General features: G+C 37.0%; 1 protein-coding gene and 1 long non-coding RNA gene across 3 annotated transcripts in view; one reads left to right on the forward strand and one right to left on the reverse strand.

The window, feature by feature from the left end:
• Positions 1 to 1,059: 1,059 nt before the first annotated feature.
• The window catches only part of CHRM2 (cholinergic receptor muscarinic 2), a 127,421-nt gene continuing 102,372 nt past the window's right edge, over positions 1,060 to 26,108 (reverse strand). For both annotated transcript variants that reach the window (XM_074315330.2, XM_019750621.3), the window contains exon 3: positions 1,060 to 10,791. In XM_074315330.2, the coding sequence (XP_074171431.1) occupies positions 9,344 to 10,744 (1,401 nt within the window). In that variant the 5' untranslated portion in view covers positions 10,745 to 10,791 and the 3' untranslated portion in view covers positions 1,060 to 9,343. The remainder of the gene's footprint in view (positions 10,792 to 26,108) is intronic.
• Positions 8,078 to 18,235, forward strand: LOC148757375 (uncharacterized). Its single transcript, XR_016021916.1, has 4 exons — positions 8,078 to 8,194; positions 12,948 to 13,150; positions 15,219 to 15,276; positions 16,248 to 18,235. It is a non-coding gene; the product is annotated as an uncharacterized LOC148757375 (long non-coding RNA).

Genomic DNA, 26,108 nt, shown 5'->3' on the forward strand with positions numbered 1-26,108 from the left:
TAACAAGCTTGATATTTATGAGGTAAGATTGGGAAGACTTGAAGTGTGATTAAGGGAGAAAATCAAGGACAATGTCATGGTTTCCATTTTGTGTAACTGAATAGATGATGGGTTAAGAAATAGCAGAATAGGGTCTATTTTGTGGGTAAAATCATGAATGTAAGTTTTTGTGCACGGTGAGTTTGAGGTACATTTGAAATTTCCCAGAGGGGTTCTGAGGTAGTTAGACAGGGTTGGTGTTCGGTAGAGAGGATTGAAATGGACATAATATTTATGTCTTACCACATTTAAGAGGGTAGTAAAAGCTGAGGTTATGGATGAGATCCCATCAGGAGAGAATATGAGATGAGAGAGAGCTGAGTATGAAGCTTTGAGGAACTTGAACTGCCCATTTTTGGGAAGGCTGAAGCTAAGTCTTTCTGACAGTCAGGGAGGCTATAGAGAATTTCTGTTTTCAGATGGAGACGAGAATGGTTGGCAAATGAGGCTTTGACCAACTCTGAGATTCAAAGGATCTCAGTTTATCATAAGTTTGGTAATGAATATGTCTGAATGAATCCTTTCCTAAACCTGGGGTTGGCACTTTCCTAAACCTCCCTGGCAAGAACGTGGTTGTCTTGAAGCCCATTCATCATTGTACTTCTTGGACTATGTACACTTGAGAACATTTGGTATTAGTTTGTGTGAGTTTTGACTTGCCTCTCCTTGTTTGGAAGAAGGAAATGAATTCCAGATCAATTCAAAGTATATTATTTGGGGAAAACACACACAAAAAGAAGAAAGCTTCCCTACACACCTAACCCACCAAGTACTTGTAGAAACCTGAGCAAATTTGTATTCCCTCTATCTGAGACTTTAGATATTTAGCAAATAGAGAGCAGAGGTTAGAAAGGGTATTCTAAGAGCAATTTTCATCCAGTAGACAAAGAAAATGAAATGAGAGTCTTCAAGGGGAGAGCCAGAGCCCCCACTAACCTGCATTGAAATTAGTACTTTATCTTGGGAATACCTAAAGCCCGACTTTTAAGATGCTCACAAAAGTGTTCTAAACATGATGAATCATATGAAAAAGCACTTTATTGTTGACTTTTCTGACAGATGATGCTTCATTTAGGAATACAGCTTGGCCGAAAGATATCCAAGGACACGGCATGTAATTGCTATCATCTTCCAAGTATTTCTGGCATTTGGCACCACCATTTCCTCCCCGCTGAATTTGGAAGTTGGAATGTCTTTGCACGCGTGTGTCATCAACAATGAAGCCAAGACTCCTTTGGTATGTGCAATATTTTCCATTGGTAGGCACCCCATTCTCTGTATTTGTGAATCACTTTCCATCAAATTCTTAACTACTGTCTCTTTGAATATGTTCTTTTCCTTTTACTAAAAAAGTAGATAAATTATATAGAATTGTATAAATATATGTAGGTTATAGCAATAATATGTATATATCTCTCTAATCTCATTGACACATAAATTGGATTATTTTTAAAGACCCTATCAAAAAATGCACTCATACAATTTATAGACTATAAAAGGTTTTCTTTAAGTATATACAGTCTTCAGTTATTCTAGTGTGTACATTTCCATTATTAAATAATCTCACTATGGGTTTTGGAATTCATATACATTTAAGTAACTGTCTTTTAACATAGGATTTTAAAAAGACAAGGACTCTATACTATGTGTATGTTTCTCTTGAATGAACATTCTATTTCTTACTCTTAAATCGAAAGCGAGACAATGAAAACAAGAAAGATACCTTTGTCACGGTAGGCTTGTAGGAATTAGAGTGAACGTAACCTTGTAATTCAAATTTGTCAGTTACATATTTAACCTGTACATGGTCAAAGACTGCTATTGTATTTGTTAAAATTTGCTTCCTAATAGATAGGTGCACACTGAGCATGAACTTTTCTCCCTTGTTTTTTTCATCACGTCTGAAACTTTCAATAATTTTATTTCTCCTCGGTTCTCCCAAGCTTGTGATAATGTAGTTTCTCACACACTCTGTTCAACAAAGGGCTTGGCGGGATTTAACACCTCAACATGTGCCTGATAGTTCATCACGACAGGCTCCCAGTTGGTGATGGTAGCTGTTCACATCTCCACAGGGCCTGATTGAAAACAGCCCATTGATATGTCAAGAACTCTTGTCAGGGTGACTGAGGGCCAGTGTCCACCACACTGTGAACAGCTGTGTAACCACAGAGGAAATTGATGTCATGATGTTCAGAAATGATTACATATGGAAACCATCATTACACAGATTATTTTTTGCATTTAAAGCTATAATTCTATCCTTCATCCATATTTTTGCTGTTTTTTGTTTTCATATTTAAAGCATAGGTGGCATTTATAAGCAGTTATTTATTTATTTATGTATTTAGTTATTTATTTATTTGCTTTCTGGAGTAGCAACGTCTGCTAAAATTTTTTTTAAAAAAAGCTCTAGGGAAAGAGCAATTTTTATGCTTGCCTCTCAAAACATTTATAAAAACTACTTTTAAACCAACATTAGTGAAGACATTAACAAAAATACTAAAAAGAGATGAAAGAAGTAAACATACAAAAATGAAATGCAAAGAACTTGTACAAGAGAAAGTTCAATTAAATATTTATTGTTATTCTTTTTAGAGAGCTTAGGGATACGTTTTTGTTATTTTCCCTCACTGGGACGTCATATTTTTATTGCTCCTGTTCCATTCCTAATTTTATTCTTTATGATTACTGTTTTCTGCTTAAATACAAAGTTGTTCACATTATATTTTTTAATGTAGGCTAAATTACCCAATAGGATGAAAAATAAAATAAAATGGTTTTACTCAATTATTTAATATCTATTTCTTAAATGCCCTTTGTACTTTTTATTAATAAGCTGAAATAGTGAGAATCCCAAGAGAAAAAAAAAAAAAGAACCTGGTTGGTAATCTTACGTTTTCTGCAAGATGGGTCATGCATGACTGACTTCTTGTTTATTCATTTAGGATCCCAGACATTTTGACTATGTGATCATCTGTTGAATATTCAGAGTAAGTATTACTCCTATGGCATGTTTCTGTACCACGTCTGAGAGGGATTTCAAAAGAAACATTCTGAGAAAGCGTCATTTTTTCCTTCTCCTCAGCTTTCTAGATAGTCATGTTAATATTAAAAGCACCATAGTGTAGAGTTGTATAGTGTCTGGGGGTACCCATAGTGATAGTTTGTATATGTTAATGTGTTTCCTAGGTGTTATGGTGGATTTCTCCAATCCAAGCATGTTTTCTTACCGTGATCCCATGTAATCACGATCATGCACTAAAGAGATGGCCTTGAGAGGACTGGGATGTATTGGTGGCAGACACTAAGGTAACACTCATATGATCCTAACAGCTATAAGAAAATTCTGCAGCTTACAGACCATAGCACAAAGAGGAGACAGTAGAAGGTTTTCTTCAATACCACTTAGCTACCCAAGAGTTCAATGTCTCCTCTAGCTATAAATTCTGGAAGAAATAGAAAGGTTATACCCAGCAGTAGAATTAAATAGGAGAAGATACTTGTCAATCATACATCCAATAAGAAGTTAGTAACCAAATTATATAAAGAACTCATATAACTTAACACCGAATAAACAATCAGATTTTAAAAAAATGGGCAGAGGACCTGAACAGACATTTCTCCAAAGAGGACATACAGATGGCCAACAGACAAATGAAAAGATGCTCAATGTCATTAATCATCACACAAATGCAAATTGAAACCACAATGAGATACCACCTCACACCTGTCAGAATGGCTATCATCAATAAATCAACAAACAATAAGTGCTGGCGACGATGTGGAGAAAAGGGAACCCTTGTGCACTACTGGAGGGAGTGCAAATTGGTGCAGCCACTATGGAAAACAGTCTGGAGTTTCCTTTAAAAGATTAAAAACAGGATACTCATTAAAAAAATTATTTGACAGAACCTCCAAAGATATTCACATTTTTCAGTCAAGATTCAGTTGAAGGGTTCAGATGAACTGCTGCGTATATGGTGCAAATACAGAAGACTATTACCTTTTTTTTCCCTTTCGCAGTTTCCCATGACTTACTGTGTGAGTGTGTGTTTAAGAAACCAAAGAACTGATTTTCTAGAATGTCACCTATTTAAAAATACCTACGTACCACAACTTACCACATTCTGCTTCTTGCATTTTTGACTGAGAAAGATGGATACACGTTGTAAGTGGAAAATGCTTCTTTTATGACAGCAACGTGATTTTCCTGTCTCAGTATTGGTAACCACCTAGTCAGGAATAGCATGTAATAATTCATTGATACAGTATTCAATTCAAATTCCAGAAAATGAAATGAAAATATTTCACTAGAATAAGAAACAAATGAGAATTGATAGAAAACTCAATTTTTTCTTTCATTGTTTTTCTAGAAATAATTTTGGTTCAAGTAAAGGAAAGCAATTCACAAGGGTGAATTGTGGTATAGGAGGAGAAATTTAAGAAGCAAATAGGCTTTGAAACATTATAAAATTGGAAGAAAACTAGAATTCACTGAAAAACATCTCTCCCACTGCATGCCTTGGTATCTAAAGACTAATAGGAATCTTTCAAATGTTCAGTGTTTATGACTTTTCTATTAAAATCTTTTGGGATTGCACGCCCAATATCATCTCATAACAACTAAGAACTCACGCCAGCGGGCCAAATAAAATGTTCTGGGGAATGTGAGTAGTTGAGTCGTCAACAAAAAAAAAAAAAAAAAAAAAAAAAGAGATTTGCTGTGGAGAAAACGCAAGATGCTCAGAAACAAACCACCTATTTCGTAATTTCTTGGAACTTACAACATCATACTATGCTAAAAGTTATTGATATTTAATGTAAGGGATGCTGTATTGGACCCAAACTGAAATGAGTGGTTTATAAAATACAGTGTTTGCATGACTTTTTATCGTTTTTCAGAATGAGAAACATTCTTAAGGTCATCCTTTCCTCCCAGTGTGATTATTTTTTATTTTACAAAAATCAGTTAATGGGAAGGAGAGCGAAGCTGTATATCAATGAATTGGTTGCCATCTCATCAGGCAATCAGACGTGAGATCAACACAGCTGTTGGAACAGTAATGGCCAGGAAGAGTCTACTCAGGGGAATGTCAGAAGTGCAGGAGCAAAAAAGTATTGTTGTCACATGGGGTGACACCAGCAAAGATTTATTAATATATTTCTTCACGCGATATTTAAAATTAGTGCCATGCTTCCAGAGTATAAAACAGTTGTCATAATACGGGTAGGATTTGGGCTGCTCTTAAACCTCTCCCTTCCAAAGCAAATACTACTTTCCTTGAAAGTTGGGCATGTAAAATATATTCTTGTTACTCTGAAGCAACATATACTATACTGCATATTAAGATTTTGTGTATAATATATTTATTTGTATACAGAAATATGTATTCCTATTATACATTTCATTAGTTTATTTATAGAATATGTATATTAAGCATACAGCAGATTCCAGGAAGATACATTAAATATGCACACACAGTTCATGCTGCAGCGTGCACCCTTTTAAGAGAAGCATATTGAAGAGGCATGGTATTATATATACATGCTGAAAATACACTTTGCACAACTCACCCAGCTTTGGGTGCTTGCCTAATCTATTGGCAACACCAGTGCTGTCTGCGCTTGTTGAAAGGGATATTATCAAAATGGGGAGAAGGCCACTATCAATGAACTAAGTAGGAGAAAATAAAAGTAGATTGCTTCTCTAAGTGTATGTTGTTGTCAGTTTGAATTCCCATCTCACCCAGTGTCAGACCTTCAGGATCAAAAAAAGCAGTGACGGGACAAAGAGCAGGAGAATGTGGGACCTCCAGCTTCCAAATCCAAACTGGAAAGCTTATCCCCGGAGACGTACTATATTGGTGAGTCTGTCCAAACACTTGGGATCTGCCATTAAGTTAATAATGAACTCATAAAGGGTAAGCGTTTCTTTTGTGAAGAAATGACCTGGCTTTTTCTTTTCACATGCTTCATCTCCTCTTCTTATAAGACCACTCTGTGATATTTACATTATTGCTAGGAGGAGAGAAGACATTCTTGACAGATATTCCCTTTGCCAGTGAAAGGAAATGAATCATATTGTTTCTGAAAGAGGCTCTTCATGTTTTTGAAAGGATCAGTGTCAGCTTCAATAGAAACTGACTACATCAACCACAACCATTTTAATGGTCAACTACTGGGACCTCCATTGACTGGACTCTGTGGCAATTGTCATCTGACGTGCAGCTGTCAGAAACAATGGACTGTGTGCCTCGTCTGATGATTCTGGATATGTAGATGTGGCCTGTTTTCCCAATCTATGAATGGCAATTATACCAGAATCAGTGGGTGACAGTGTGTTTGATACACCAATGGTGAGCATTACCTTTTTCAAACAGATGAGTAAGTTGCATTGATGTTCTAATAGTGATACAGGATTATCTTCCCACGTATACAAAGCAAGCTCTAGAATCCCTTAAAATACCCCAGGGTTTCCCAACTTTGGCACTAGTGACATTTTGAGTCAAATCATTTTTAGTTGGGGTGGAGGGAACTATCCTGTGCATTGTAATCTGTTTAGAGGGCGTCCCTGGCCTCTATCTGCACTAGATGCCAATAGCCCTGCCCCCAGTTGTGACAACCAAAAGTGTCTCCTCGCATTGTTAAATGTCCCCTGAGGGGGAGGAGGGACAAGATCATCCCTGATTGAGAGCCACTGAAATAGACAAACCCAGCAGTAGTCAATGCAAATCTTCGAACACAGTCTCCATAGCTTTCTAATCATCTACCATTTTCAGTACTCTTTCCATTTTTTGATTCCGGTCGTCAAAGCTTCCATGATGTGTCAGTTTATCTTCAATTCCTTTCTTTAATGCTTGATGGTTTCTCTTTTGATAAGGTTGTGGTGGCCATAGCAAAGATCAAAAATAAAAGGAAGAAAAGGAAGGATGCAATGACGATGAAGAGTAACACGCAATTGGACTCAAGGTGAGCTGGATTGTTAGGGGAGAGACAAAAAGTGACCTGAATCGAAAATCTGTGAATCCAAAGTGTCCATCCTGACTAAAGCTGAATCTATATCATATTATAATAGTACAACAAGTTAATAAGTAAAATATTCAGCCAGTCAATTGTTTTGATTACAGGCAACCAAACACCCCATTGGCTTGATGTTCCTTCCACTCATATGTCAATTTGAAGAAATAAAAACAAATATGGATTTAAAGTGTAAAAGGTTACATTGATGTAATTGTAGAGTGAAGGAATCTGTATAAACGGATGCTATATGTTTATACATGGAAGATTTGGGGGGGAAATGACTGAAGGTATTAAAATAGGAAGTTATTTTTATAAAGGGTAACTTAAATACAAGTATTGTTGGCAATTTGCTTCTTACTGTTCTTTTGTTGTTGTTTACATTGTGCTTTTTTTTTTATAACTCTCTAAATTGTCGTACCATCTATGAGGCAAGTCACAGAAAATACCTCTAAAGTGCTAAGCTCTAATACTGACAAATTCATCATGCAACTCACATAGATATTACAGGTCAAGATGTCATAAATTTCATAAATCTAAAAGGCAAAAGGTGAAATTTGAAAAGGCTTTTATGTAAGTTTGATTTCTACTGATTGGACCATCTTTAGAAAATTTGATTGGGAGACTAGCAAATAAAGTAAGAAGACAAATGAGTAAAAATAATTAGTTAAATGTGAACAATATAATCAAATAAAAAATATCTACATGGACAAGATTCTTTATAAAGTCACTATTTGTGTATTAGTTCCTGATATGACTTTTTTATGGTCTAGAATTAGAGAAATGGTGGGAAGTGACACAGGTACAGCCAACTTCATTCTTCTCTCAGATTCTGCTCAGCTCACCTGGCCTCTGTTTAGTTATTCACTACATTTTTGTCACAAAAATTACTATACTTCTATTGATAAATGTTGAAGTTAAAAAAAATCTTAGGGAGAATTGACAATTTGAAGAATAGGGAACATGTGTTTTCAGTAATGTTTCTGATTACTCTTGTGTGTTTTGTTTTTTTCTACTGGGTCACAAGATGGTTATAAACAAGCTCACTTAAGTATACGTTGAATATCAGCCTTTAGAAGGCACTGAAGAGAAGGTCTTCATCTCTTGAGACTGACCCAGAAGTCATTGGTGCCACGTGAGTACTTTAATCCTATTTAGAATTCCAAAAGAAAACAGCATCTTCTTCCTGCTGACAAAGGCCAGGAGTTCATGTTTTACATGTTAGCATTTCATGCATGGGTCAGGCAGCTTCAGGTTGAAACAGACTGCCCTTTTAATCTTCCATTATCTTATCTCATAACTTGTCTGGCCTCCGTAAACTTTCTCCTACTGGAATGACCATTATTTAACGTATGAAATCTCAATTAAAAAAAAATCGCTTTGGTTCCTCAAGCATGTTTATGTATTAGAGAGGCTATTCCATGAAAATAAGAGGCTAGTTTAAAAGAAAACCAGGTTGGTAAAAACATTTCCCATAAAGAGTCATCAGTGAACCATGTCCTTACATGTTTTTATACCCTCAGAGGACACTGTGGGCAGGGAAGAAATGCCCATTTTTATGGCTGTCTCTGGTTGGATTTTAGTGAAAGTCCTGCAGAATTTGCCCTTACACACTATAGAAGAGGAAAGTACAAAAACAAATGCTCATACGAGAAAAATAATGATGTGATCTAGTTGGGGTTTTTTGTCTGTTTGCTTTTTTTGATGGTGGGTAAATGGAAAGGTAAAAAAAAAAAAAAAAAAAAGCATTGCAATCCTCCTAATGAAACCATAACAAAAGAATAATATATGCTGAACACTCTGGAGACCGTATCTACATCTGTTTTGGTTTTCTTTCTTCACTTCCCCATTGTATAATGTCTCTTTATGTTTAAGTCTCCGTGTTAGCTTGTAACTGTGGCCTTTCATCCTTACATAAACACATGGGAACAAAAAAATGGGGGGGAGAAAGGAGCGAGGTTCTTCTTGTGCAGAGACTGATAAAACAGTAGACTCAGAAGCCCTTCTTCAAAGACGATGAGAAAACGTAGGTCATTCCTTCAATCCACAATTTCAGTGTGTCTCTTTCATGGTCTCCCTGCTCCTACATTGACAGGGTTTATAAGGTGCAAGCGTCTCAAGCTGGAGCTTAGGTGCAATGAAAGTGTCCCTGCTGGGCTCTTTAATTGCACATCCATAATAAGACTATAAAGTGCAATGACAGAGATTTTTAAAACTAGCTCTTTTGCCCCTTTTCTTCTTCTTAAGCTCCTCTTGACCACCTTCCTTTCTTCCCCAAGATGCTTTACCTTGTAGCGCCTATGTTCTTGTAATGACACAGGAGAAGGTGTTTAAAAGTCTTCTTGAAGGTGGCATTGCAAAGTGCATAGCAGGCAGGGTTAATAGTACTGTTGATGTAACAAAGCCAGTAACCAATTGTCCACACTGTGGTGGGGATGCAGGGTGCACAGAAGGTGTTAATAAGCACCATGACATTATATGGGGCCCACGTGATGATGAAAGCCAACAGAATAGCCAAGATTGTCCTGGTCACTTTCTTTTCCCGGGAAGGTGGAGGCTTTTTCTTCGCAGGCTGCTTAGTCATCTTCACAATCTTGCGAGCTACAATGTTCTGTTTTTCATCTCCGTTCTGACCTGAAGAACCAATCAGCTCCACCGTGGTGTTAGTCGGGGTACAGGAATCACCTTTTGGGGTCTTGGTGATAATTTTGAAGTATGTTTGCTTCGAGTTCTCATCTTTGGAATAGTCCAGGGAAGTGGAAACTGTGTTTTCATCCTGGGTGATTTCATCATCTCTCAGATTCGAGGCAACAGCACTGACTGAGGTGGAATCATTGGAGCTCTCTTTCTCTTCCCCCTGGACACAGTTTTCGGTCACAGCATCTCTGGGGGCTTTGCCATTCTGAATTTTGTTGTGCTCCAGGCCATCGTCACTGCCAGGCATGTTGTTGTTGTTTGGTTTCACGATCCTGCCTTGTACGAGACTCGGAGAAACTGGGTCTTGGTTGGCCGCAGGCTCCTTCTTGTCTTTCTTTATCCTGCTCTTGCTGGCTCGGGATATGTGCCAGTACAACACAGCCATAATGATCACGGGCAGATAGAAGGCCGCAATGGCTGTACCAAAGGTGACAGCAGCGTTGGAAAAAAACTGAATGTAGCATTCCCCATCCTTTACGGTTCTCACCCCTACAATGAACTGCCAGAAGAGGATGGCCGGAGCCCAGAGGATGAAGGACAGGACCCAGGCCGCGGCAATCATCATACCCGCCATTTTGGTGGTCCGCTTGACAGGGTAGGTGAGTGGTTTTGTGACACAGAAGTACCTGTCAAAGCTGATGATCAGCAGGTTCATCACGGACGCATTACTGACCACATAGTCCAGTGCCAGCCACAGGTCGCACACCACAGGTCCCAAGGGCCAGTAGCCAATCACAGTGTAGAGGGTGTACAAGTTCATGGAGAAAACACCGATGATGAGGTCAGCACAGGCCAAGCTGAACAGGAAGTAATTGTTGACGGTCTGAAGGTGGCGGTTGACTTTAATGGAGACCATGACCAGTATATTCCCTATAATTGTCACCAAACTGAGGGATCCAGCCACAAGCACAATGAAAACCACTTCAAATGTCTTGTAAGGACTGGCCAGAGCCTGGCCATTGTCAGAGGAGTTTGTTGAGTTATTCATTGTGTGTCCTCTAATCAGTAGTCAATGAGCCAGACAAACATTTAAACCTGCAGGGAGATAGAAAATTAACAAATATAAACAGTGCTTTAAAATAGATCAGATTTTTGTCCTTCTGAACCACATTTCCCCCAAAAAAATCTTCTTTGCTTCTTTTATATGTTTATTGTGCCTATATGCCTGATTAAAAGAATTATGCAAAAGATGATTTCAGGCTGGCAAAGTAGTTACAGGCTGATAATGTTTTGAACGTAGCCATATCTAGATAAGAATATCTGTCTGTCTTTCTGTGTCTCTTTCTCTTTCTGCTGTCACCAGTCAATTAAACTGAGCATAATGTCTTTGAATTAAACTAAATAAACCAAAATTATACATAAAACTTTCCAGAGCATCAAAAAGTTTCTGATATAGACCAAAAAATTCACAAACCAACGGAAGGACAAAATTAGGGAAGAAGGCATAAAACTTGTAATATTGAGTTGTGACTTTTATAGCCAATAACACCTTTCCACCTGGTAGCTCTAAACCTTTTGCATAATAATATTGATAATGATAATAAAATAATACCTTATTAGTGAATACACTTCACCCAATGAGTATTATTTTTCTCTGACCTCTGTTTTACACTTGTCATCAGTATCATATAATTAGCATTTCCAATATTCCACTGAAAGATATTCTATCTTTCAGTAGAAGTTACTTATTCAATGTATATTGATAGGATTGTGTCAGTTTTCTGAATGTTTTGTTTTTCAAATCACTGCCAAATCTATTATCTTCCTGTTTTTCCTGTTGGTAATCAGGCTAGGATTTATATTTGTTTAGCAGAAGAAGGAACTGAAGCCCAGAAAGAGGAAGTGATTTATGCACATATCAAATCAATGATACAGATAAGACAATAAACCTTAGCTTGTTTAATCATTCTTTCATTCCCTTTGCCCTCACATACTTTACTGAGTAACTTCTCTGTATTAGGTATTGAGCTGTATCCTGGCTATTCAGTGATGAGTAAGACACAGTCCCTGCCTGTGAGAGGGTTATGCGCTGGTGGCAGTGACGGGTGGGTTAAGAAGCCATTATTTAATGCGAGTGTGCCTTCTGGGGCCCAACCCTGTTGTGTTTAAGTTAAGACATATCACCATTTTTCAGGTAATACCACCAAGTCTGATGACAATTGAGTGATCTTTCATCAGGGAAAAAAAAAGGATGCTGGAGTCATAGGAAAGAAAGTTAAGAGTCCATGATGAGCTTTGACACAGTTCTGGAGACATAGCATCTGAAAGAAAAACTAGTCCAAGCTGACAAAATCGATGTTAGCTGTGTGTATCAGAAAGCATTGTTGAAAAAAGTTATTAGTATTACAAAATTCAGAAATCTCGATTCATTCAAATCCCAGCTACTTGTATCCTACCTACCTACTTGTATCCTAGACATAATTAAGCCCTCGGTAATATTTATAATCTCGCCCCCTTGCCTATTTCCAGAAGGATCTCAGACACTTCCCTAAATAGCTCACATTCAAGGAAATTACATGCAGTGTCCAAACTCAAGATTGTGTTTGATGACTTCGTGCCATTTTACACTCTTGTCTCCTACCCTAAACTCATCTCCCCACATCGTTCATTCTACATCGTCACATTTCTCACCTGTGCCTCCTATTCAGCCTTCAGGCATCATCAACTCTATGAAACCCTTTTGAGAGCTCTTGGCCTAGCTGGTTTTTCCCCATCTCTGCTTCCATTGCATGCCTCATCTCATTTCATTCTCTTCTGTTGTTCTTAGTCACTTGTTCATTTGGCTTACAGTTATTTGAATGTCAAGTGTAAAGCCGAGTTTATCATACTCCTCAGACTGTAACATCCTCACCAGTTTCTACAAGGTTCTTCTCTGAATTTTACTTTATCAATACTTTCCTTCCTTTCATTTTTAATGCTCACATCTCATGATCCCTTTTCACCTTTACAACTTGCTTGAGTTGCTTAGACTGTTTCTTTGGCTAGCTAGCGATGCAACTCTGGAAAAGATCAGGTGTTTTGTGTTTTTTCTTACGATCTTAGTTTACTAAACAATATTGTGGTCTAGCTTTTGTTTTTTTATTTTTGACTCAGTACTATGTTTTTTACGTTGCTCTAGCTGTTTCAAATGTATTGCTTCTAATTCTGTAGTGAGCAAATCATGACTTTTTTTTTCTTATACATTTCTCTAGTGATGGACATGCCGCTTGCCTCAAACTGCTTGAAACGGTGCTGAAATTACAATTTTCACATCGTGTCACACACTTGAGTATGAATTTCCCTATCATATGTGCCCAGGCATGAGACCACTCGATCAAGATGCGGGTATAAGCATTCTTTTGGCGACTGCCATAATTATTTTCCTGCGTGGCTGCAACAGACCTATTCTGATCAGGTCAGTCCTGTTTCTCAATAACCTTTAAACAATTGTGCAACTTGCTAATATTTGCCAATCCCAGAGCGGTGAAGTGTAGCTTTGGTTTTTAACAGGTATTTCTCAGATTCCTAGAGAAGCCAAGCACTTGTTTCATGTAGCTAGTAGCCTTTTCGGTTTCCAGTTTTGTAGATTCCCCCATTCATACCTTTGACCCATAGGACACTGAAACACCCATCTATGTATTTTCCTCCTTCACTACAAAAATAGGAAGAAAAACTGTTAATTTTGACTTAGTCATTGTTGCTCTACCATCCACTCACTGCCTGAAACATAACTGGTGCTCAAAAAATGTTTGTTCAATCAACACAGGATCAACAATTAATATTAATTCAACCCTTATTTACCTAATCAATGTAAGTGTTTCAGTAGCACTTTTCTTTAACAACACTTTTGGGTCATTATTCAATATACAATTGCTTATGCATGTAACTTATTTGAACAAATTAATTTCACTAATTCGGTCATTATTCCAATCATTGCCTTATTAGCTAACGTAACTGTTAGACCAGAATTCTCACTTGCTCATAAGCTTGCTTTTGTTTCTTCATTAGATAAATTCATGGACATTTTGGGAATTGAATTACGTATATCTATTTCACAAAATGTTCATTTTAATAAGATTTGGAAAATACCAAAGTTTTATTTTGTGAGTGTCCTCTTTGACACTTTAACTTATTCTTCACATTCATTTTTATACAATGTAGGCTCATATTTTAGTTTTAAAAAGCTTTTTGGTGACTTGCTCAGGAGAAAAATGTGTAAATACAACATTTATGTTTAAAAATAAACTAGTTTGATTCCTTCTTCTACAGATTAAAATACTGTAAGAGTAACTGATTTGTCCGTAATCCTCCAGTTCTTGCCATCACTTATGCTAATAATAGTAATGATTATTATTCTAAAACTTTACAATAACATAGAGCTGCATGGTTCTCACTCTACCTCTTCTCATTTGTTAGTTTGTTTTTCCCTTCCTCCTCGTTCTTGTTCATCATGAATGACCATGCATTATATTTTCAACTAACAGAACACCTCTAAAAGAAAACACAACCTTAGGACTCTCAAATATATGAATATCTTATCTCACTTAATATTAACAAGCCCTAGCATCTCTTTTTTGGAAGAAGGAAGCTGAGACTAAGAGATTAAGCAAATTGTCCTTGGTTTCAAGGCTAGTGAGTAAATATCTATGACTAAAACGAACACCCTTATGCTTCAGTAGGATACTTTTTCTCTCTGTTCCCCATTTGAGAATTATATTTTATCCAATAATATGTGAAATTGTTAGACATCTGTATAATGATGAACCCAGACGCTATTAGCTAAGGCAGATTCCGTTGGAGGGATCTGGAAATTCTGACCCAGGTAGAATGTAGCAATGTTAACATACTTAGTTGCTATCATAGCCTCTAAATTTTTATAGGTATGATATTAGCTTGTTTCTATTAATGCTATGTGTAAAAACGGAAAACGTTTCACTTAGAAGCAAGCACAGTGTTTAAGAATGGCATTCCTTTCACCCCATGTGATACACAAGTGACATAAGGACTGTTCTAGTAACCAGTTTCCTTTTGTCAACTGCTTGCCACCTCTGCTGTTTACATTTCTGTCAAAGTTTTTACTTCTGGTGTGGCATCACAGGAGCTTATTAAAACAAAAATTGCTACATCGTTGATAAAATAACATCACCACAACAGACTAAACAATGAAGATGCCATTCAAAAGACTCAACATCTTAATATGGCAAGTGTGTAATAGTCCACTTGATATTTTATAATGCTAGTTTATGACTAAGTCCTGAAAGTACTATGGGAATGTATGAGAAAAAAATTTGTCTGCCCTTAGTTTCTTCACTACTTGAGTTCCTATACGTACCAGCAAGAAATGTATCATGGTTTAATATTATCCTTGCAAAGTTGTCGGTGCTAATCTCTGCTCTTATTAGCCATATGAGTCTGATTATGTCACTTCTATGAACTTTCGTTTTCTTTTTTTCTCAAGTGGGAATAATCTGTTTTTCTTCTAGTGTTACAGTGAGGATCAAAGTGAGAAAATGTCTCTGAAACGTGATCAATAAATGTTAGGTAGGTTAATATTCACCTTTGATACACCCATTTATATGTAAGAAAGGTATAAATCACCTTTCTTAACAGGTAACAGAAAATTGTGTGTGTGTGTGCGTACGAAATAGATTCAGAGTGAGGATGTGTGGGATGTAGTGGTAACACTAAGTTATTACCAATGATATTACATTATTAATATTACATTATCAATGATAATACTATTAATAATAATTATGTATTGAGCTTGATTAGTCTTCACAGCAACTCCTGAGGTGATCTGTAGTATTATGATTTTTTACAAATTTGAACTAATGATCAAAGAATTAAGTTATTTGAGATTCAAACCCGAAGTGCCTGACTGCAGACTCTGCTACAATTATTTGTTTGTCTGTGGGGCAGTCTTAGCCAACAACAACTGTGTGCCCCAAACACTGACCCCTCTGGCCTGCCATGACTAAGCCCTTTGCCCCAAGTTCAAGTTGGATCCTTGGTTCAGACAACGCAGGATCATTGTGGCCAGGCTAAAACTGTGACTTTGGGTAACAGGTATTCACAATAAGATAAAGAGTGAGGTTCTGCATGTGGAAATATATGACATTTAATGTTTCAAACATTTTCCTACAAACAATCATCATAAAACTACATCAGCACGAGAACTGGTACATAACCTCTCACTAAAGTATTCGTATTAAGGACGCAGAAGTTCAAAACATTTATAGTCACTTTTTTGTGAAGTTACAGAGAATGTTAATGAAAACTCTTTTTTAAAATATAAATTCTGATACGTATTTAGATACACAGTGGAAATTAAATAACATAACTGGGATTTTTCTCCATTCTTTGCCCAAGTCATATATAATGATCACTTCATAAGTGTAATAAGCTAATAATAAATGTATCAATACATGAATAGCCCAAGTGCTAGAATTGTTTTGCACATTATTGTATCTAATTCTCACAATAACCCTGAAAAGAGGTATCATCTTTTTCAGTTTTACAGATGATCGAAATGCCAGCAAGTTCTAGGCCCTGACTCCGAGGGCCATGTTCTTTCCACTCGGCCAAACCGTGGAACAAAAGCTGATTTACTAAAAAAGTTTTCTAGAAGAATAAGAAAAGTCAGAAAAAAAGAAATCCATGACTGACAGTAACTGGCATCTAGAGAGAGAAGATATGTAACTGTACAACAAAATGTCAGAACAAGAAATCAAGAGGAACTCCCAAGAAGTTGACTTTATGATTGTTTGTATTTATCTAACTTTCATTTTTAAAATATAATCTTGGTGTATATACTTTTTATAGCTTTCTGATTTCTGCTGCTACTTGAACACGTTGCCAAAAATGGCAGGGTATTCTTCATCTGTCTCTTTCAGACATTGGTCTCTAAGAAGCAGCCTAATCGTTGAGCAAACACTGGAGATAAAATTATAAGCTTCACCAGTGTTGCCTGATATTCTCTCAACTGACAGAGTAATAAGGCCCATGTTAGCTTTTTAAACTGTATGTATAAGGGCTAAACACAGTCTGTCCTGAGATAATTAAAAGTTGACTTCAACAATATTATGCCTAGATATTTAGCTTTCAGTACAAAATACTACTGTTAGAGAAAACATGAAATCAGGATGATATGGTAAAATATCAGACTGTCATTAGACATGAGACTATGCCTACTGAGGAATTAGCAAGTACCAGTCTAGACTTACCCTTCATCTCTTCTCTGTCTCAAGAATGAGATATGGTGATTTCACACCGTGTTATCATCAATTAGACATCAAACGAAGCTTATTTATTTTAAATTGTATATAATCAAAGAGATGACCACAGAGGTATGTAGTCTATACTCTGTTTTAGATCTTCTAAACAATTAATCCCACTAATTTATAAACGACGTTGGTATAGGTATTAAATAGGCTTTGAGATTGTTCCTACATCAATGGTCTGTCACTCCTGCCATCAATGATGCTGGAGAGAAAAGGAAAAAAAGCAAAGAGACCTGGAGAGAGTCATTTTAAGGAAGTCTCGGGGAACCAAGTCCCCGCCTCTAAAGAAAGGTTTCAACACACACGGTTTTGATACTAATGCAGTAGATAACAAACACAGTTTGCTTATACGATGATGACTCTTAGGAATGTCTTTCAATTTTACTTACAAATAAGGGGAAGTTCTGGCCCGGGGCTCAGAAGACCATGCTGCAGCTTTGACAGCTGACACTATGGATATTCCACACTGACACTGACAACATGAGGTAGGAATGGAGTCAATTTCCTTTTTTTTTTTTCTTTAATCAGGTTTTCCTTTGAGCCAAGCAACACGTTATGAGTCAGTGCATATATTAAGAGCTTTTTCCTGAGTTTCCGAATGTCACTGTAAGAGCAGCTGTGCTGGGGGTGGTGACCACGGGGAGCAATTGGGGGCCCTGCTAGGAAATCATGGCTTTCTCTATTTCTTCTTCATTCTAAACCATCTTTCTGAACTTCTGTCATGATCACATCTTTAGATGCCTTCAAGGGATGTTGAAGGATGGAAGTGAAGGGGGAATGAATGACAAAAAAATATATAGCATATTCTTGTCCACAGGGAACATATAATCCAGGGGAGATGCATATTGCTGAGGGAATTCTCAGCTAACTAAAACAACGCTGGACCAATGCAGTGACAAGTCCCAAGACTAAGACTCCATGGAGGAAGCTGGTCAGGTTGGGGTGATAAACAGAGGCTTTCTAAATATATCTGTCTCTTTTCCTCCTCCTCCTTAACATTTGCTTGTTTGTGACATATCTCTGTGTGTGTGTGTGTATACAGAGCGTGCCAAAAAAATGTGTATACATTTTAAGAAAGGAAAACTATTAAAATTTTAATAATATATACCGATAACAAAAGATGAATACAAGTCACATTTAACTTCTGCAATTACAAGAGGTGCTCAAAGTGGTTACCACCAGCATCCAGACACTTCTGATTACGGCGAACTACTGCTTGAGCAGCGTTGACCAAAGTGTCCCCTTGTATATTTTTTGGGCACCCTTGGTATATATATATACATACACATACACATATACATACATATATATGTGTATATATATACACACATACATATCTATTATATAAATATATATATACACACACATATATATGTAATATGTGTATATATTACATATATATTATATAATTATATATATTATATATTATATAATTATGTAATATATAATATATGTATGTATGTATATATATATATATTACATATATATGTGTGTGTGTATTCCCCCCCCCTTTGTTCTCAAGATTCTGTATTATGGTTTATTCTGAGCAAAGTGCCACATAGTGATGCTGGCTGCCTACCCAGTGCATTAATCCTAAACAACCTGTAGTTTCAGAAACACAGAATGAGACTTAGCCATTGACTCACTTATACTGAGTTTTTTAATTATATCTGAAAATATGTGTCAAAGGTATTCTGGAAGCAATGGGTAGTTTATTTTTCATTGAGGAAACTGCAGCATAGTACTGCAAACTTTACCAGATATGCATTATGTAAAATAGTTGAAAAAAGAAAGCTACACTTAAAACATCACATTTACCAAGCTGTACCCTAAAGGTTTGTACACTTTATGTAAGTTGCACTGTTTTCGTAAAAAAGAAAAAAATGTAAAAGCAAATGGTGAAAATAGCTGCAACAGCAATTTGGTTCCTAGGTTAGTAGAAACACAAAAGAATTCATGCATTTTTCCAATGTAAAAACCTTAAAGGCTTTCCAAGCACTTATTACCATGTAAATATGTTTGCAGTTTTGGCTGTCTGTCAAACATAATACTATTCTTAGTGACATCCGACAAACTTCCACTCCATGTTTGCCAAGCTCCCTTCTTCAAAACACATCCTGAACACCACTTACTCTAGAAACATTTCATGACTAAGAGGGGAAAAGATCTAAAAATGATTTAACTAGTGACCTTTCCTTGTCTCTATGTCCGTGGTATCATTTAGTTATTTTTCCACACGATACACCTCTTGCCCAAAAGGAAACGAGGTCTGGACAATGATAAATAAAACACAGTCTGGAATAAACCATTCTTTTGACTTTTAAAAATGAAATTGGATTTGAGTAAGCACTGTACACCCCTTCCTTTTCTGCACCAGGAATTTGACAGAACTCCAGTATCGATGATGAAAATAATCTAGCAAATGGTGCTGACTAAATGGGGCACTTGGACCAAAAAGAGCAAAAGTGAGCAAATCCTCTGTCTAAAGTTTGTTGCGTCCTCACCAAGTAGAGGAGTGAAAGGAAAATGGAAGCAATCCTTGGAGAGCTGATGAAAGTTGTATATGATTAGGCAGCTGTATTTGAATCGATGTCTGTGTCTTACTGTCTTGAGAAGTTGGAAATTTGTATAGTCGGCTTTTTTTATTTTTTGTTTTACTTTTTCCTAAAGTTGGCAGGCTGCTGATTTAATAACTCTAAATTAGTTAATTCATTGCTTTGAATTAAACATGTGAATCAAATTTGCAGAGGGATTGAGTCTTGTTATGACTCCGATAGAACATTCTAGAATAAAAGCTGTTGTTCTAGAGAAGCTGAGCGATTCCAAACAATGCATCCCTTTAAGGCTCCATTTCAATAGTGCACGTGCCTTCCATTGTAAACTTAGAGCACAAGGCGACAAGGAATTTTGGATAGTAGGTCAAGGACAGTTTTAAAGAGAGGAATGAAAATAAGTTTGGGCTCAGAGAAAAGCTAAAGAGAGTAAGTTAGTATTTTTCCTTAAGTGTAGACTGGGATACTCAAGAATAAATGGGATCAGAAGGGTTGTGATAAGATAAGGAGGTGCACACAGATGTAAAATTCCTTCTTCTGAGTATAAAGAATATACAAATTCAGATAACACATTTATAACAGATAAGTAGAGAAAAGGACACTTAGTTGTACTTAGGAGTCTATATTTAATTTAAGCACATCGCTACTTAAGTTAAATGGTTTAAGAAGAGAAAAGTTAAACAATGTATGTGTTAGTCTTTCCCTAAAAATACACATACAAAAAGTAAAGGTAAGTGGATTATGTAAACATAATATTCTGGGTTATCACTTCTTACAACAAATGCACCCATAAGTATAAGCTTAACACACACCATCATCCTTCTGGCAACAATTCCTAAAATGTTAGGTATAGAGTCCCAAGAAAAGAATTCACCTCTGTAAGGCTAAACCAAGGGTCCTTTGGCTTTTCAATGACAGAAATGACACAGACCTCATATACTTATGATTCATACCAGATTCAATGAGGCTATAAAAATAAAATAGTAATGAAGTGTAGAGAGTAATGGGCAGCAACTATTTTTATTGTTTCCAATCGAAAGACAAAATGATTGTTTCCTCAGCGTCTGATTGCAGCCTATTTCTAGAACTGAGCAAAATGACCACAGTGTTATCCTACTAAAACTTGAAAAAATGAGAGCACGGAGAAGATTAAAGTCTTTACTAAATGATCTAATGGCGATTGAGATGAGGGAACATAAAAAGATGCATCAACTCAGCAAAGATTTTAGTATCTGAAGCACTAATTTAGAGTTGGTTGGAGAGAATGAAGAACTTTATGTGGTAAATTAGGACAATCAGTTCTCTTACTTGCTTGAAATAAAACCATTTTCTTCGTGATAACCACCGGGGAATCACATCATTTAATATACGTAATATATGACATCACACGCCCCTCCAGCCATCTTCCCCCATCCCCCTTTCCTCTCTCAACACCATTAGTTCAAACTTATTTAAATATTTCAATACTCCTACTCCTGTCACTTTCAGACTCTCCCAACATTTTGAAAAATCAGATCTCATTCAGACTGAGCTAGAATTACAACCCCTCATCTTTTCCTTTCCCCAGGAGGGAGGTTCCATGGTGAAATGAGCCCAGTGTAAAAGCTAGACAAAAATGACACTTCCCTTGAATTATACCATGTCAGCTAGTAAATATCCCCAGCTCCACCATGTCATCTAGTAAAAAGCAGCTAAACTTTGAGCAGTTCACATTGTAAAGGTATTTAATTACAGTGTCTGTTCCTAAATAATGCATGAGAAGGGAAGACCTTCAAATAGACTCTGAATGGATTGGGACTCGTGCACAAATATGCAAAGCAGGAATTTTTACTTTTTTTCCTTCAAGCACACCTGTACCATCAGCAAAGCAGTTTTATTTCGTGTTATCTGCTGGGACAGGAGTATATCTAGCTGGATCTCAAAGAGAACTTGTTAGGGTAGGATGCTATAAATACATAATTATCTCTGAAACAAGAAAAATGAAAATAGGAAGCTAAGCGTATTTGCCATGAGCTCCTTCACCAAACCCTGTGTGCAAGTATGTGCCAAGCGTGTTAGCTGAGGAAGAAGTGATGATAACACACAAAAGAAGAAAAGAAAGAAACAATGACTCTGCTCTTAAAAGGTTGAGTCTAAGGAAAATTTCTCATAAAGTATCACTTCCTCTTGAGGTAGAGAGAAGCAAAAGCCCACCAGGCTTGGATAGCCTTCCAAGAGACGGACGAGAAGGGCTGGGCTTCTTGTTCCATAAGGGCGGTCCAGCTCATCTTTCTGTCACTTTTATACATAGGTAACTACGATGGATCTCTGGATGCAGCAGATACAGCTTTGTAGTTAAACCTGAGACTGAAATCCATCTTTGCTAGTTTCTAGTTGTGTGAATTTAAATCTGTTGACCCACTTTCTATGTCTAAAAAAATGTGGAAAACAAAATTTACCGTTCAGAACTGTTCTTTTTTAAAAAAAATATACACAATACACAAGGCTCCTAGCAGGTGCTCATTAAGTAGTAACTGTTACTAACTTCATTATCATTTAACAAATGGTTCTAACCAACAAGCAGAGCATTAAGAAGAAGAAAGGAAGGAAAGGGGGGGGAGTGGGGGAGTGGGGGGGGAGGGAGGGGGAGGGAGAGAGAGAGACAGAGAGAGAGAGAAACAAAAGGGAATGAAGCATGCGTTCTATTTCTCCCAAGAAACTAAGAAAGCAATTTGAAGCAATTTTTATTTTGTATTCTACGCCACTTTTATTATTTGTTTCCATTCATCTTAAGAATCTGGAAAGTCTCATAATCATCTATGGTGTCCTGATTCTTACAGCTGAGATGGTAAGAATCTTCAGTCTAAATTTCAAAACACTTCAAGCTGAAAATCAGTAACTAATTCTCTTCCTAACCAAAAGGTCAGAAGGTTACAGACAAGTAAACTTCCATTTAAAATTCCTGCTGTATACATCTAAAGAAAGATTATTTAGTGCTTCTATCCTTATATTTTAGCTGAAAGAAAATTAGTTTATTTTGGAGGAGAACATGAATTTTTTGAGGGACTATGAAAAATTACTGCCCTATATAAATTTGGAACAAATAATGAAACTAAGAGATTTACTGCTAACAACAAATATGAAAATAGCAAAATTCTATTCTGTGTTCACTTGTGAGTGTTTAGAGTAACGTGATCACATGTTCTATGAATACAAGTGTATAAAATTAATCTGTGACTCCCATTTACTATATCACTCTAAGTGCTGTTTTCAAAGAAAACTATTTTTCAAATTTCATCTTAGCAGTTCTGCTCATCAAAAGCAAATACCTTATAACAACAAAATAGGGTATTCATTACGCCAAACTCTAGTTTTCTTGAGTGAGTTGTTTTAAGCCTTTTCTTGCTTACCCATGTTTATATCTCTTGATTTCTCCAATCTTTTTACCCAAATATTTATTTCCTACATTTGTATTCACTCTCTCCCTCATCCGTCCTATTTTCAGTGACCTGTAGGAGATGTCTGGCATGGGTTATCTGAGGAACCACCAAAAGAGGCCAATTTGCCAGTCTCTAAGGTCATGTTACTCTTCTGCCATGACTGGCTAGAAGGAAGAAGCTTAACTATGTATGATATGGTAACGACAAAACATTTATCTGGAAATACTACTCCACAGAAAGGAGGCATAGCGTCATCATCTTAGAATCCAGGGATTATGACCTGGCTGAGCTGACCTCCAACAACAGGACGAGGGATTCGGCCCTACTGTATTGCCAGTTATTCGAGATCAGATGGCCCACAACCCACTGAGGAGTCTCTCTACAGTGTGTGATGGGTCAATTCTTGTCCTAAGCCTGGATATGAGGTCTAGGCATCTCTCAGGCAGTCTTCATTCACTATGGCTCACGCATGGCTATCAGGAAGGGAACACTTAGCCAAAGAGTTCCAAGAACACTCTCATTTGTGGGCCGCCTCTTCATCTCTCATGATAAAGTGTCCCCAGCTCTGTGTCTGCATTTAGCAATGTATCTTGTGAGCAGCGTGACTCTGGCTCTTCCCTCAAATTCCCCAACTGTGTTTTAAAATAAAGATTGAAAACCACTTGAATATAGTTTCTGTTTAGATATAATTCCAAGTTTCATAACCAAGTTTTCAACACCCAACCAATAGCTGGCTTTTTTGATTCTTAGTATGAACTGCACATCTCTTGTCAAAAACAAAATTATGAATTACTTTCAACCAAATGAAATAGAAGGGAAATTTTCTAATATAAAAGCCAGAGAATGAGAAATCATGAAAGGCAGTTTTGTATATGCTCAGGATTGGGGTGGGTAATAGGGCAAAGAGATGGACAGACAGCCCCTATTTTGTTACTTGACAGTAACACAAAGTAGAAAAAAAAAAAGATAATTTGAGGGAAAAGTAGGTAGGGAAAGCCCTTGAAAATATTTGGTGGAGTATTTTTTTTTTTTCTACTTTGTTTTACTGTCATAAGGCTGATATAAGCTGAAGGAAGAAGACGCTGGTGAGTGATCTAAATATTTAAGAGCAATGAATAATCCCTTGGCGAGGCAAGAATGGAATCAACAGGAACTGGGTGAGACTGGCCCAGAGCTAATCTTGTATACAGAATGGAGGGGTGTGAGAAGATTCGATTGGTTTTGGAGTACCTGTTGAGTATGAAGAAGGCAGGGTGTGGCAGAGGACCTAAGGAGTATTGGAGCTGGAGAGCTTCAGGGCAATGAGGACGACATAAAGTCAGAAACTAGACTAAACTGTCAGTATCATCAACCAAGCTGCCATCTAGAGTTATCTCATAGACCAGTATCTTCCACTGGATTTCAATTTCAAATCAACCATCCTCGTTGCCTGAATCATTGTTTCTGTCTGGATTCACCCCTGGCTGGACTCGATTTTCCAACCATGAGTAGCTTTGAGTATCTTCCCTTCAACCACTCCAAACTCCAGTCTGGGTCCATAAGCCCACTCCAAATTTTTAGCAAGTTTCTAAATTCTCCAAGAATAAGTTTTCTCATTGCTTATATAGTGACAACCCGGGTCCAGCAGGTCCATTTCAAATATTAAATGAGCTAATTCTCACACAGGGACTTAAACCAAGCCATGCTCCCCAGCCTTTATTCTTAAGAAAAAGCGAAAAGTTTTCTCTGGCTAGGGAGGGAGTAGAGGTGGAAGAATTATTTTCACAGTTTGTAAAATTGTCAACGACACAAGAGCTCTGTTTGAACTACGGTGTGACTACTTTCTGTTATTTAGAAAGTATATTCTTGAATTTCGTAAGCTCATGGGAATTGCATAGGTTTCCTCTACTTATGCCAAACAATAACAATTTTCACAAAGTCACAATCTCTTACACTTAAATAATCACCATTTATTACTGGACTCTGTACACGTTTATAGTAAATACATTTGCTAATAACTGTTTCTTGTTCACTAACATTAACCAGAAACAAAACCTAAGTCTCTACATATTGGGAAGGAAACACCTGCTGTATTGTGTTTACATATCCTGTTATGTAGAATAAATGGTATCAGATTATAAATATCCACAGCAAAAACGTGCCATGTATTACTGCTGTTTAACTATTAACACACTTTGAAGGATGATACATAGTAAATAGCATTATTAATGATGATTCAAATACTTTCCATTGCTAGGCTATCTGATGCAAAAAAAAAAAAATGGAAAATGGGATTATGAATATGAAAGAATGTTCATGGGACAATTTAATGACTAAATGAAACAAATTTACCATGTGAAATAAGCCTCAGCCCCAGATTATCAAGTTATCTAAGTGAGGGTATCCCTTTAATTTTAGGAGTTGATACTGCCTGACCTCTGCAGCAGAATGCATCTGAGGGGGCTTATTTGAGGCCTTTCCTTTCATACAAACCACCTTTTTGTTCTCTTTTAGCTGGCTAGTAGCTGGTCTTACTGTTTTCTCCACGGTGTGTCTGTTTTCTTTTTTTAATATAAGAACTTGGTGGTGCTATCTGGGATGGATTTTTTATCGTTTCATCCCCAGAACAAAATGCTTAGTTATGCAAGGTGGTGTCCTACTCAGGAACTCAGCATACTGGCAACAGAAAGTACCCACTCTACCCACGCCATTTCTCATGGATCTATTTGTTTTGAAACAGCGGTGCTGGTCTGAACTCATGCAAAGAGCAGGGTCTGTGATATTAAATTGTCTGCATTCTCATCCAGGAGATGGTATTTAACCTCCCTGAGTTTGATTTCTGTCCTCTGTGGCAGTGAGAACATGTGACTCTAACATCTCTTTCAGCTCTAAAAGCCTTCTAGGATCTAATTTTACTTTAATTTTCTTAGGATTCATGTGCTGCTGATTGGGTCAGAGATGGCCTTACTGATTTCTGCCTTGGATCTATCTTTTCCTCAACGCCTCGTCTCTCTTGAATCTATACTATTTGGGTTCTGCTAGTCTTACCAAAGAGTACGGCCTCTGTTTTTACCTCCCACCCCCAATATCCTGGTATGTCTCAGCTTCCCTCTGTGAACCTTCAGTCATGCCAGCTTGAAAAT

The sequence above is a fragment of the Rhinolophus sinicus genome, chromosome 8 (assembly GCF_057876585.1).
Source record: "Rhinolophus sinicus isolate RSI-liver-muscle chromosome 8, RSI-T2T, whole genome shotgun sequence".
In the NCBI taxonomy this organism is placed as follows: Eukaryota; Metazoa; Chordata; class Mammalia; order Chiroptera; family Rhinolophidae; genus Rhinolophus; species Rhinolophus sinicus.